At 34.6% G+C, this 14,702-nt stretch overlaps 1 protein-coding gene across 1 annotated transcript in view; it reads right to left on the bottom strand.

Annotated features, from left to right (window-relative positions):
• Positions 1–14,702, bottom strand: part of LOC150106699 (sister chromatid cohesion protein PDS5 homolog A-like) — a 670,786-nt gene that overhangs the window by 253,019 nt on the left and 403,065 nt on the right. Inside the window, exon 22 of the mRNA XM_090393290.1 lies at positions 2,330–2,463. Within this exon, the coding sequence (XP_090249416.1) occupies positions 2,330–2,463 (134 nt within the window). The remainder of the gene's footprint in view (positions 1–2,329; positions 2,464–14,702) is intronic.

Below are 14,702 nucleotides of genomic sequence, written 5' to 3'. Positions count from 1 at the left end.
GCTTGGGAAAGGAGTGTCCTGGGTTCGATTCCCGTTGCTGATGTGAGGAGCTTAGGATCTTTCAGACATATAGCCAAGTTACCCGGTCCTGGGCATGGACTGCAAGGTTTTCTCCCCAATTTATCTGGGGTTTTTCATCCTGCAAGCAGGCAAACTGGACTTGATAACTCAACACCTCTACAGACATAGGAAACATTGGGAGGCATAGGGCTAACCACCATTTATCCTTGTGTATGGTTGCAGTTTAATGAATAGAAAATCCTTGACACTGCAAGGAAAAAGTGGGAAAAAGGAAGAAGAATAATTTATTATATACCCTCCTCCCCTCCAAATGGAGTCTTATTTTCTGAGAGTGAAATTTTTTGCTCTGACTCAGAAATCTTCAGAGGATATCCAGATATATAAAAAATTCAATAACAAAACAATTTATATCCAGAATTATCAATTGGTGCAGTTTTTTTTTTTTTTGGGGGGGGGGGGGTTCCTTTTTAGACTGTTCTTAGAAGAACATTTTATTTTACTTCAAAACCATTTTAACCACAGTTTTTTTCTGAATGATATTGTAATCACTCCCAACCCCATGAAGTACTAGTGAAGTACTAGTACTAGTGATCACTAGAGCTTTATTCTTAAGTCTTGATGATTCCCTCTATTGTGATAGAAACTTGGCATACAGTTTGCACTTAACACATTAACTGGATTCAGAGGTGAACCTGTTTCTTTATTTTCTGACTGTACTACTTTCCGTTTATGACCAATATGACTAACATTTTCAGCTTACTGATAGAAGACATGTAGGCTTGCTACTCAGTAATAAGTGTAGCCCAAGGGATGCCAAATTAAATATTTGAAGGAATAGTTTAAAGAAATTTCACAAACAGGATTGCTACCATTCGAAAAAAGCAATGACTTAAATGTTCATTTTGCAGTAATTACTACATTTTTATCATGACCATGATTGCTCAAGCCAATCATACATTCACACATTTATCTGTATACTTTAAACAGCTATATAAGATATGCAAGTCAACTGAAATGATTAGCATCTTCATCTCCCCCACCCCCGTTCATTCTTAAGTCTTGATTCCTCTCTATTGTGATAGAAACTTGGCATACAGTTTGCACTTAGCACATTAACTGGATTCAGAGGTGAACCTGTTTCTTTATTTTCTGACTGTACTACTTTCCGTTTATGACCAATATGACTAACATTTTCAGCTTACTGATAGAAGACATGTAGGCTTGCTACTCAGTAATAAGTGTAGCCCAAGGGATGCCAAATTAAATATTTGAAGGAATAGTTTAAAGAAATTTCACAAACAGGATTGCTACCATTCGAAAAAAGCAATGACTTAAATGTTCATTTTGCAGTAATTACTACATTTTTATCATGACCATGATTGCTCAAGCCAATCATACATTCACACATTTATCTGTATACTTTAAACAGCTATATAAGATATGCAAGTCAACTGAAATGATTAGCATCTTCATCTCCCCCACCCCCGTTCATTCTTAAGTCTTGATTCCTCTCTATTGTGATAGAAACTTGGCATACAGTTTGCACTTAGCACATTAACTGGATTCAGAGGTGAACCTATTTCTTTATTTTCTGACTGTACTACTTTCAGTTTATGACCAACATGACTAACATTTTCAGCTCACTGATAGAAGACACACAGGCTTACTACTGAGTGCTTGCTACTCAGTAGTAAGTGACGCCCAAGGGATGGTAAATTAAATTTTTGAAGGAATACTTAAAAGAAATTTCACAAACAGGGTTGCTACTAATGTTCATTTTGCAGTAATTACTACATTTTTGTCATGACCATGATTGCTCAAGCCAATCATACATTTACTGTGCCTGTGACATAAACTTCATTCACCAAACTGGCAGATCAGAAGAAATCTGCCAAGAAGAGCATAAAAAGTATGGAATATAAAAGAATGAAATCTAATTGATTTGCTATACAATATTTCTTAAATGCACTATTCAGTTTAGCAAGAAATGAAGATCTGTATACTTTAAACAGCTATATAAGATATGCAAGTCAACTGAAATGATTAGCATCTTCACCCTCCCCCAAATCCCCATTCACTAGAAATTCAAGTTTTCATGTAATTTGCTATAATTATCTTATAGATGCATACTAAGTGACTATGCAGAATTAGTTCAAAATTCAACAGTACATCTGCGGAAACAATGGAAGAACATATTGATCGATTTTTAAATAATCATGGCTTATACTGAGAAAATCTGATATAAACAACCGCATCCATGCACACAAACGTACATCAAGAAAAAGAACAAAAATTTTTTAAAACTTACGAAACAATGCCTTTTTCCATTAAATCTCCCCTGTGTAAAATAACTGTTGTAAGCAACCTGAGAGTAGACATTGTAGACTGAGCAGCATTTTTCAGTCCCAATAGCCAACGAACAATCATTTTCATACCTTCTGCCTGCAAACAAATAATAGTGATGTTTCATTTAACAATTTAAGACCAATTCTCATCTTGAATCACAATCATGAAAATTTATTTTAAGTTATGAAATGTCATTATCCGTGTGTTGAGGCTTAAGTGCTGTGATGAATTAATGTTGGAGGTTTAATGGAATATCATCAGCACTGAGAAAGGATTAAAACAAATTTTAATGCTTCCAATATTTCGTCTCAGTCAAAGAGACAACTTCAGGGATTACAAATAACTTTTTGTAACAACACACACACACACAAATACAATGCAATGATAAGTAAAACAAGTGAGGGAAACTAAAGTCCTATCTAGATGGTGTACCCTCTATGGGCATTTTGCAAGTGGCCTAGAATGTAAAGAGGGATCTCTGATAATTAATGTTTCCCAAATTTTGGGAAGTTTTATGCAACCATATTTGTTTAAATTAGGTTGATTCCTGAGTGCAGATGCAGAATCAAAAAACAGTCTTTCTTTTTTGAATTTACTATGGTGGAGCATGGTGGTTTTTTTCCAGGAGATTGACCATAATCGTGATTGCAGATGTATGACTTGTGTTTTTCTAACCGGATGGTTGCTGATCTGCCTGTCTGTCCCAAGTAAGTCAGCTTACAGGAACAAGGTACTCTATATACTCCAGGCACTGAGAGAGAGAGAGGAGAGAGCTGATCTTTAGCGGAACAGATAAGAGTAGAAGTTTACGATGGAAAAGGAAAATAACAGTAGCTTACCCTTCCTAGACACCTTAGTAACATGCCTTCCTAATGGTAACCTTTCTTTCTCTGTATATAGAAAACCTACTCATACAGGCAGATACATTCACAAACTCTCCCACCACGATCCCTCTCAACAATATGGCATTATTAAAACTAACCAATAGAGCCCACAATCTTTGTTCCAGTGAAACTGCCCTTTCAACCGAACTCAAACACATACACAACGCCTTCCTTTCCAATGGCTAGTGATTACAGAATTAAAAAAATAATCAATTCCTTCCCCATTCCCTGACCATCTCTTCAGAAATACCATCACCATACCTTACATCCGTGGCACTTCAGAAAAAATAGCCAGGTCGTTAAAAAAAGTACAACCTCCATACAGCGTTTAAGCCCCACCATAAACTTACTACCCCTTATCAGTTTCGTCAAAGATCAGCTACCTCCTCTCTCAGTGCCTGGAGTATATAGAGTACCTTGTTCCTGTAAGCTGGCTTACTTTGGACAGACAAGCAGATCAGCAACCATCCGGTTAGAGGAACACAAGTCATACATCACGATTATGGTCAATCTGTCCTTGCAGACCATGTTTTGGATACAACCCACAGGATCTCCTGAAAAAAACCACCATGCTCCACCATAGTAAATTCAAAAAAGAAAGACTGTTTTTTGATTCTGCACTCAGGAATCAACCAAATTTAAACAAATATGGTTGCATAAAACTTCCCAAAATTTGGAAAACATTAATTATCAGAGATCCCTCTTTACATCCTAGGCCACCTGCAAACACCCATAGAGAGGGCACCACCTAAATAAGAGTTTTCCTCACTTGTTTTACTTATCATTGTATTATATTTGTGTGTGTTGTTACAAAAAGTTATTTGTAATCCCTGAAGATGTCTCTGTGACTGAGAGGAAATATTGGAAGCATTAAAATTTATTTTAATCCTTTCTCAGTGCTGATGATATTCCATTAAACCTCCAACACGAATGCGAATCATTACTCTATAATGCAGATGCTCTTTAGTAGCAAAGATCTGGATTCAAATGTCATCTGCCAGCTAAGACTACTTATAAGATTTTATGATCAAGATTTAACAAGTTACTCTCATATGGAGGCAGCAAGGTATCATCCCAAATCAGAAACTAGATTTTCCTTCCATCCTGCATACAACAGACAAAGACAACTATAAATAAAATTAATTGCCCTACAATTACCAAAAATTAGGTATATAATAAGCAAAGTTAAGTGATAATAGGTCAATGGACCTGATATGGTAAACAAAAGACTAAACTTGTAGAATTCATTTATCATGTGATGTGAAAAAAAGAAACAAATAAATTAAACTCAAGCAGAAAATTTAGCCATATGAACACAAGATATGATATCAAACATTCTGTAACACACTGCAGTTACAAAAACTGCAGTAATACCCTCACAGAATTGGCTGTTAACAGTTTGGTTCTGATATGGCATCACTGAATGTTCAAATCGGGTGGTTACAATTTTTTTTATTTATTTAATTAATAATTATCAGTATTCTGATTTAAAGTATTATTTGATTTTTCTGCTAGACTATTTTAATAACAACTTTGCAATTGGCATAATTAATGCAGTTAAAATGTATTAAATAATTACGATCTACTACTGATTTATTTATTTTTTTATTACAATATATTCTGCTCCAGTATAATATGTTATATATTACAATACATGTGTGTAGACTATCACTGTCCTAGATAATAATGGAAACAATGACTATAATCCCGTAATAACCATCTCATATAACAGTCACTAAGGAAGACACTGGTACAGAGTAGTACAGAAATACAATTTTAGAGTGATCTCTGCTTCTGGTGAAACTTAAAACTTCATCAGTTCTAAAGACCCATTTCTACTGTATACCCACCTGAGAAGTGAAGTTATGCAAAATCTACTGCATTTGTTGTATTCCATATGGTAGCAAAGAAGGAAGAACACTAAAGAAATATCAGATATCTACACTGTGAAAAACTGGATGTCTGATCAAAATGAACCTACATAATCTCATCAGTGAACAATTCCTTGTTCACTGATGAGATATATAAATGATGGAGGTCTTTCCAACTAAAGAGCTCGGTCATAGACAAAGCCCTTTGGTCGGAAAGACCTGAGTTCGATTCCAATCAGAGACATGAGGAACCTTTTTTGGTCTCTTTTGACTAAAGGTGAGTTAGCTGGTCTCATATGGAGGTAGAGAGGGTTTTCACCTGGAAACTCGGGGTTTTCGTCCCCCAGAACAGGCAAACTGGCCCGTGAACACACATGTACAGACATAGGGCTAACCACCTTATCCTTGATACGGTAGACATTAAATGTTGAAAATCCTCGACACCGCAAGGTAAAAGAGAAGGGAAGGATAAATAATAATAAGATATATATATACATACCACTATTATAATTATAATGCTTATTTGTAGATCTATAGACAAAATTTAAGCATTTAGATTTGCAATAGTGTTTATTATCAAGTTTCTCAACATGTTACCTAGGGAAAGGATAGGATAGAGTAGGGTATTTGCGAAAGAGGGGAGGAATCTACACCAGGCCAGTTCAATTTAGTCCAGCAGTCCAGATGAACAAACATGACCTACAAAATTTCCAAAATCAGGATTCTAGGTTCCACCAGCCACCAACCAAGAATACATTTATGACGTCAATACTGAAATTCTCAGAAACTCTTCAAATTGATACCCTGCTACCTAAACTATCTTAATATGCCGTGTTTTCACATTTTATTTTTTTTTACATTAATTACTACCACTGTTTTTGTAAGGGAACTAAGGTGACAAGTGAAAAGTCACCTACTGGAACAAGCTCCAACTGAACATCTAGAAGAAGAATAAACCCAATATCAGAAGAACTGAAGATAGAAACCATAAATATAAGGAGAGGAAATCGAGCTTGCAGAAGAATTGGAAAAGTACCCGGTGGTCATAATTGGCATTCCTCAGACAAAGAAGACAAAAACAGGTGACATATACTAATTAATAAGTATAAGATGTTATTTCCAGTCAATAATGATCAAGGAAAGGAAGGAGCAGCAATTGCATTCAACATCAAACATGAAGATAAACTTCTTGGTGGAAACAAAGTTTCAAGTAGAGTTATGTGGGCAAACTTCAAAGTTGGGACATGGGCAATGAAACTTATTTGTGCCTATGGGCCCACAGAAAGTTCTTCTGAGGAAGAAGTGAAGGAATTTTTTTGAGTCAGTAGAAAATGTAGCTGACAAAGAAAATGGAAAAAGTGGTCCTCATGAAAGATCCGAACAGCAGAGTAGGAAATGAATCCGACAAGGCATATAGAAACATTTTGTGAAAATTTGGAGAAAAGGGCAAAACTATCATAATAATAAGTGTTTACAGTATTTCTGCACAGAACAAGTACTAGTTATCACTAACACCATGTTTCAAAATAATGATGTGCACAAGTTCACATGGAGAGAAGACACAGGAAACAAGAAAAGCCTCATTGATTACATTATTGTTAATAGTGATATCACAATGCTGATTCAGGATACAAGAAGTTATACGGATTCGAAATTGGAAGTGACCATTACTTAGTACTAAGAAAGAAGTTAGAGTTGAGCAGCTTTCACAAGTAAATTGCAGACTTGACTATACAAACATCATTGAAGAAAAAATTAAACACATTGAAAACAAGAACCAAACCTTGGAGTCTCAGTGGCAAACTCTGAAGAAAACACTGACTGATTCAACTAGGAAAGTATGTCGTGAAGTTGTCTGCAAGGATAAAAAAATGAGACCATGTTGGACAAGAAGTTAAAGAAGTAGTCCTGGAAAAGAAAGCATAGCAAAAGTTCCTAGCAAATAAATCAGCAAATGCTCTAAAAGAATTCAGAGAAATATGTAAGAGAGCTAAGCTGTGTTTATAAGTAGCTAAACAAAAGTCATGGGAAGACATTGGTAAGAATATAGAAAATAAATATCAGGAAGGTGGCAAAATGCTGTTTTAGAAGCTACTGAGGAAGCTTAGAAATGGAGGAAAGAGTTCTGTAAGAGGAATCAAAGGTGACATGACGACATGAAATCTGAAGATTAGGATATCCTAGCTGTCTGCAGCAATTACTTTGAAAGACTGTTAAACGAACGAAGCAGTGACAGAACTGTACCAGAAATTTTTCAAGAGGAATGCAAAGAGAAGTATATGTCAATACTTGAGGTAGAAAAAGCCTCCAAAAAACTTGAAATTTGAAAAGGAAGATGGAGTAGATGAATAAGTATGGAAGTATAAAATTTTGCAGTGACTAAATTGCTTAATTCAGAGAGTTTTTTCAGAAAGTCAAATTCCCAATGATTGGAGTAGAGCTCTCATAGTACCCATCTATAAAAAAAGAGAAGTTTAATGTGAGAATTACGGAGGAATTTTTTTACAAGTATTGCTCCAGGTAAGATTTATGCAAGCATACTTGAAAAGAAGTTCAGGAAGATTGTGAAAGAGAAAATTAGAGAAAGGCAAGCTGGATTCAGGACAAATAGAGGTTGTCAAGATCAGATTTTCACTTTAAAACAAATAGTTGAGAAATTGTGGGAATGTGATAAGGCGCCCAGAGAAGAGCTCTTCAAAACACTACAATTTTATGCAGTGAATGGAATATTATACAGAGCAATACCTAGTCTACATTTAAGTTGTCAGTCAGCAGTTAGAACTGGAGAAAATACAGGAGGATGGTTTGATGTAAAATCAGGGGTAAGACTAGGATACAGATAACCTCCACTATTATCCATCATCTATATGGACCACATTATGAAAGAAAGTGGCATTGGGCCTGATATTAGAATTGAAGATGTCAAACTTAGCTCTTTGCTTTATGCAGATGATGGTGTACTCCTAAACACATAAGTGAAGTCTCCAGGTTCTCTAACTAAATTGAATAACAACTGTAACAAATTTGGCACGAAAATCAGCAATAAAAAGACAAAAACTACAAAAAGAAGCAGGAGCATAGAAAACTTTAGTTGCATTCTGAATGGAGATTCTATCGAACAAGTAAAATATTTCAGCTAGCAGGAACAGTTTTAGTGGAGATAAAAGGTTAAATCTGGAAATAGACAACAGAATAAACAAAGTTGATATGGTAGGTAGCCAACTGAATAAATTTATATATAATAAGAGAGAAATTAGTCAAAATACCAAACTAGTAGTATACAAGACAGTGTTCAAACCAGTTTTAAGTTATGGATCTAAGAGTTGGGTTAAAAATAAAGCATGTGATCAAAGACTACAGACCACAGATATGAGGGTTCTGAGAAAAATTGAGGAGTAAATTAATGGCATCAATGGCTGAATAATATTAAAAATGAAGATATTAGAAAGGAACTTGAATTTGTTAGCATTGAAAAATGTGTCAGCAGAGCTAATCTAAGGTGGTATGGCCACTTAAATAGAATGGGTGAAGAAAGGTTAGCAAAACAGGTGTTTGATGCCAGAATGGCAGGAAAGCACCCCATAAGAAAACCAAGGTTTAGGTCTATTGATTTGGTCAGAAGTGTCTTAGAAGCACAAAATGTTAGATATCACAATATTGGAGTGCTCACAAGTAATAGATTGATTTAGAGGGAAAGTGTTGATAGGAGATTAATAATAATATAATTTTTACATTATGGGAAATACTAAGTGATCAGAACTTTTCCCACCTTTGCAACAAGTTGCTCTGGTGTTGGACTATGTGCTTTGGCTTACGCTAGTATTCGCCAATACTTTTATAGTTTACTATATTCAGCATGAAACTCTTTGATTCCGATCTTTGAGTTTCTTATTCGGTTTTGAAACAATGTGGGATTTAATATCCCCTTAATTTAAATAATGTTACATCGCCGAAGTGAAACCTATTTCATTTAAATAGGTTTCACTTCGCTCTTTATATTTAAATAATGTAAACTTAATTTATAGTGCTGTCATAGTAACCTGAACACCCCCTTGGGGATACATATCAGGAAATCGATGATGATGATGATGACCATTTTACCTGCGTTTTTCTTATTGAGCCTACTATTATAGCAGCCAAAGCAACTATAGATGTGTATCTGCCAATTAATTACATGTGTATTCCAGCCAGTTTGTCTGTTATTATACTATATGAGAATAGCTAATTAACTTTAGTTTAGATCTTATAACAAAGTTTCTCTTATCCTAGGTGGGATTCATAATCAAGTCTTTCTGAGCAATAGCAATGAAAGAATTTGCAATATCCTCACACTAGTGAGTATACTGTGTACTGTTTCATTAAACAAAGGACAATTCTGATAACCAGAAAACCTGAGATTACATTACTATTTTGTATTATTTTGTTTATTTTCCATGTTTATTTCTAATAACCATTTCATCCATCCAAGAGGGATTGAGTCCTCTAATAATAGTAATTATAGAATCCTTTAGAATTAGGTGTTTTATATATAAAGAAAACTATCAATTATGGCCAAAATGTCATTAACAGAAATTTCAGAATTTCCTGTTTACAATTGTACAGTTTCCTTTTAACATCTTGAAAGAAATTTATTGGAAATTAATATTTAAATATTAATTTGCTTTTAAATCACAGCTTTTAAGCTGCAGTTCTGGAAGCAAGCAAGCAATCTGATTTCCTGATTACTGTAAAAGAGGATTACTTCTTGCCTAATTAACCAGTACTGAGGTTCGACTGTAGAATTCAGGAATGAATCAATTATATATAACAAACAATTTTATAACAGCATATTTAATGGTCAACTCCCTGTGATATTTGAATTAATTATGAAGACTATTCAAATAAACCATAAATTTCCAAATCTGACAAGCAGATAAACAGCTCATATACTTAATGTGCTTAATTTTTAGTTTAGATCAGTGTTTCCCAACGTGGGGCATATGCCCCACAGGGGAGCAATTTGAATATTTTGGGGGGCAATTAGAAAATGATGTTGCATTCGTCACCTCATCACTGATATACTCAAAAAACTCACCATTCAAATTAAACATATTTGGTCGTTTGAAAGTTAAGCATAAAAAACAAACTTATTGTTTAATACTGACCATATACAAATATTTTAACATTCTTTGCCTACCAGTTTCACTAGGAAACTGTCTAGCTTTTTCAAGGTGTTGACGGAAAAGTATAAAAAATACTAGTAAATGCAAATTGAAAGGAACATTAAAAACGTTGTAAACACTCTAGTAGCTAAGGTTGCACATTCGCGTGACAGAGACTGAGTGGACTTATTGTTCTTAAACATTATCACGCATGTGTGTTTGTTGTAAACGCATAATGTGATTACTAGCTAGCTGTAAAATTCCACCAAGAAGACTGTACACTTGGAAATCGCCTCAAGATAACCAACATAATATTGTCAGAAATCAAATTGATTATATACTGATAAATAAAAGATTCCACAGTAGTATAAAGAGTGCAAAGACTTATCCTGGAGCAGATATCTCATCAGACCACAATCCCATAGTTGCAGAAGTACGTCTTAGATTAAAATCAGCTAAAAAATCACAAAAGAAGAAAAAGAAAATTGATGTAGAAAAACTGAAAGACCCGAACATAAATAAAAGTGCCAAGACACAGCTTAACCTGCGATTACAACAGATTAACATAGAAGAAAATAAAAGTGTGGAATCTCTTTGGAATAGCTTAAAGAATGCCATCGTAACAACAAGTATTGAAGAAGTAGGTTATGTGAATAATATAAAACAACAGGAATGGATGACAGATGATATTCTTTCTCTTATTGATACAAGAAGAATGTATAAAAACAAAGACCTAGCCAGGTATACAGAAACACATAACATCATCAAGAAAAAAATAAAAGAAGCCAAGGAAAATTGGATGAAAAATTTATGTACTGAAATTGAACTGCTTCAGAAACAACATGATAACTTCAATCTGTATAAGAAAATCAACGAAATTTCCGGAAAACTGAGGAAAAAGCAAATAGTGTCTCTAAGAGACGAAAATGGAAAAATAGTTCTAGAAGAAGAGAATAAAGCACAGATTTGGATAAAATATGTAACAGAACTTTTCAATGATACTAGACAGAAGCCTATAAATATAAAAGATAACATTCAAGGACCAGCAATCATGAAATGCAAAATAGAGAATGCTATACAAACAAGTAAAACAGGAAAAGCCAGTGGACCAGATGGTGTGCAAACAGAATTTTTAAAATTAATCGAACCAGATAACATCAAACTTCTTGAAAAACTATTTAATAAAATATATGAAAGTGATGAATTTCCATCAGATTGGCTCAAATCTACATTTATCACTATCCCAAAGAAACCCAAAGCGAATTCCTGTGGTGACTTCAGATTTATTAGTCTAATGAGCCAAACATTAAAAATATTTTTGAAAGTAATTCAGAATCGCATTTATAGAAAAAGTGAAGAAACTCTAAGTGAAACACAATTCGGCTTTCGGAATGGTTTTGGTACTAGAGAGGCCCTTTTCTGTACCCAAATATTGATACAAAAATGCATAGAAAAACAGAAATCTGTCTTTATGTGTTTCATAGATTTTGAAAAAGCATTCGACAAAGTCAGACACACCAACTTAATAGAAATCCTTCAACAAATAAGGCTAGACGAACAAGACATAAGACTAATAACAAATCTGTATTGGAATCAGTCAGCTACCGTTCAATTAGACAACATTACCACCAGTGATATTAACATCAAAAGAGGAGTGAGACAAGGATGTGTGCTCTCACCACTCCTGTTCAACATATATGCAGAGGTAATCTTTAAAAAAGCATTGGAAGAATGTCCAGAGGGAATCACAATAAATGGAAAGATTGTTAACAACCTACGATATGCAGATGACACCGTGCTAATTGCAGATAACATTATGGATCTCCAAAAACTCGTTGACAGAGTATACATAGAAAGCCAAAGAATGGGAATAAATATAAACATCAACAAGACAAAATACATGATCATCAACAAACATCCAGCCTCATCAATGAAACTGACACTTAATGGGAAAAATATTGATCAAGTGTCAAGATATAAATATCTTGGTTGCTGGCTTAATGAACGGTGGGATCCAGAAAGAGATATAAAGACAAGGATTGAAGTTGCACGGCAGTCCTTCATGAAAATGAGAACACTATTCTGCAATAAAGACCTAAACATGGAAGTCAGATGCCGAATGCTGAAATGTTACGTGTGGTCTATTCTGCTCTATGGAGTTGAAACATGGACATTGAAGGCGACAACCATCAAGAAAATCGAAGCCTTTGAGATGTGGCTATACAGAAGAATGCTAAAGATATCATGGACAGAAAAAATTACCAATGAAGAGGTCTTAAAATCCATTGGCAAAGCTAAACATCTTGTACAAATAATCAAGAAATGAAAAACATCATATCTTGGACACATCATGAGAAACAGCAAATACCAACTTCTACAAACTATTTTGGTAGGAAGAATTGATGGCAAAGGAACTAGAGGAAGAAAAAGAATATCATGGTTTGACAACATCAAGACGTGGACAGGAAAGAGCAGTGCACAACTGCTCAGATTAGCACAAGAGCGCAGTTTGTTCGCCAAGATGGTCGCTGACCTTCGATAGAAGATAGCACAATAAGAAGAGGAAGCTAGCTGTAGTTCAGATAGAGTTAGAGGATGAGGTTTTTCCATGAACTGTTAGCTCCATGCCATATTTAGATGACGATTATAGACATCGTTTATTCAAGGAAGTCGCAGTAGTGTTAAAAACTGGCGGAAACCTCAACAGAAACCAGGGTACTATTCTTAACAGTTCATGGAAAAACCTCATCCTCTCTCTCTCTAAATCCATCTGAACTACAGCTAGCTGGTAATCACATTATGCGTTTACAACAAACACGCATGCGTGATAATGATTAAGAACAATAAGTCCACTCAGTCTCTGTCATGCTAACGTGCAACCTCAGCTACTAGAGTGTTTACAATGTTTTTAATGTTCTTTTCAATTTGCATTTACTAGTATTTTTTATACTTTTCTGTCAACGCCTTGAAAAAGCTACAGTGCTAGCGAAACTGGTAGGCAAAGAATGTTAAAATATTTGTATATGGTCAGTATTAAACAATAAGTTTTTTATGCTCAAACTCACCATTGTCGATGTTGTAACCTTGACTTTCCAAGAAAAAAGCTGACATTACTAGTACAGCAGTCAACATAAATACAGTATCAAGAAGAACTCTCAGAAAAGCAAAATTATGATTCTTTTAGAACTTTATTCAACATAAAATGAACAATGGCATGGCTTTCTGAGAAAGAAACGAAATACTGAAATTCAACTAGTTTTGCAAAAAAAAAAATACTGTTGCCTTTCCTGTTGTATATTCATCATATTTAGTTGAATGTGGCTTTAGTGCTGTAAATGACTTGCTACTGAAAAAAAGAAATCATCTGGATATCACAAACTATGGGGATTTGAGATTGAAAATGACTAAATTAGTATCTCAAATAAAAACTCTTTGCAGTAGACATAAAGCTCAAGGATCGCATTAACTTGGATTTTATTTTCCTGAGTTCAGTTCGATTTATGTTTTATAATATACAAAGTGTAATATAAAATTTATATTCATTGAAGAAAGTCAAATTAAAAACAGTCAAATTATAAATATGTACTTGTATTTAAAGTACATATTTATATTATACTTTTTCAGAACTTGGCTGGCTATTATGCTAGAGGAGGGACATCAAAATCTTTGAGGTGCTGAGGTGGGGAATGATCCAAAAAATATTGGGAAACACTGGTTTAGATACATGGTCTGAACACTATGTTAAACTTTGAATAGCTTACTTCTGTTTCAGTATAAGTAGCAATATCTAAAGTACTAAATAATAATATTTTTTGGTTTACCGATCAAGTGTTGATCAATTTTATTAACTGAACCAACTAGTTTCGCCACACTTATCTGTTGGCATCTTCAGGGCTTACATAGAGGTTTAAACAATCTCACAATTATGCATAACTGCAAACTGACAAGAATAACTGTAAAAAACTGACTAGAATAATTACAAATAAAATAGTATCGAACGTGAGTGAAACACGTATCGCATGTACAAGATCAGCTAGCTGTTGCTGAGGAACTTTCTGTAGTTTGTATTAAAGTTCATTTCTTCCGTTTTTAAGGTTCTGATTAGGGTTTTCCATATCTCTGGGAGTATTAGGCCTTGATTTCTGTTAAGGTTGACAGTAGAACGGGCGACTGTGGCTGCCTCTTTGAAAATTCTTGAATGGTAATCTTCCTCTATGTAAGGGGAACAGCTTTTGTTCCACTCGATGACATGGTTAGTTGTAGAGAAATGAGACGATAGGCCAGAAATGTCCTGTCTGTTGTTTTTGACATAGCCAATGTGCTCCTTTTTCCTGATTTCGAGGCTTCTCGAAGTCTGTCTGATGTGGCTCATTCAAGAATTTTCAAAGAGGCAGCCACAGTCGCCCGTTCTACTGTCAACCTTAACAGAAATCAAGGCC

The sequence above is a fragment of the Typopeltis vanoorti genome, chromosome 5, assembly GCF_054136105.1.
Source record: "Typopeltis vanoorti isolate ZY-2024b chromosome 5, IOZ_Tvanoo_1.0, whole genome shotgun sequence".
NCBI classification, from domain to species: domain Eukaryota; kingdom Metazoa; phylum Arthropoda; class Arachnida; order Uropygi; family Thelyphonidae; genus Typopeltis; species Typopeltis vanoorti.
This window is presented reverse-complemented; position numbering and strand designations above follow the sequence as displayed.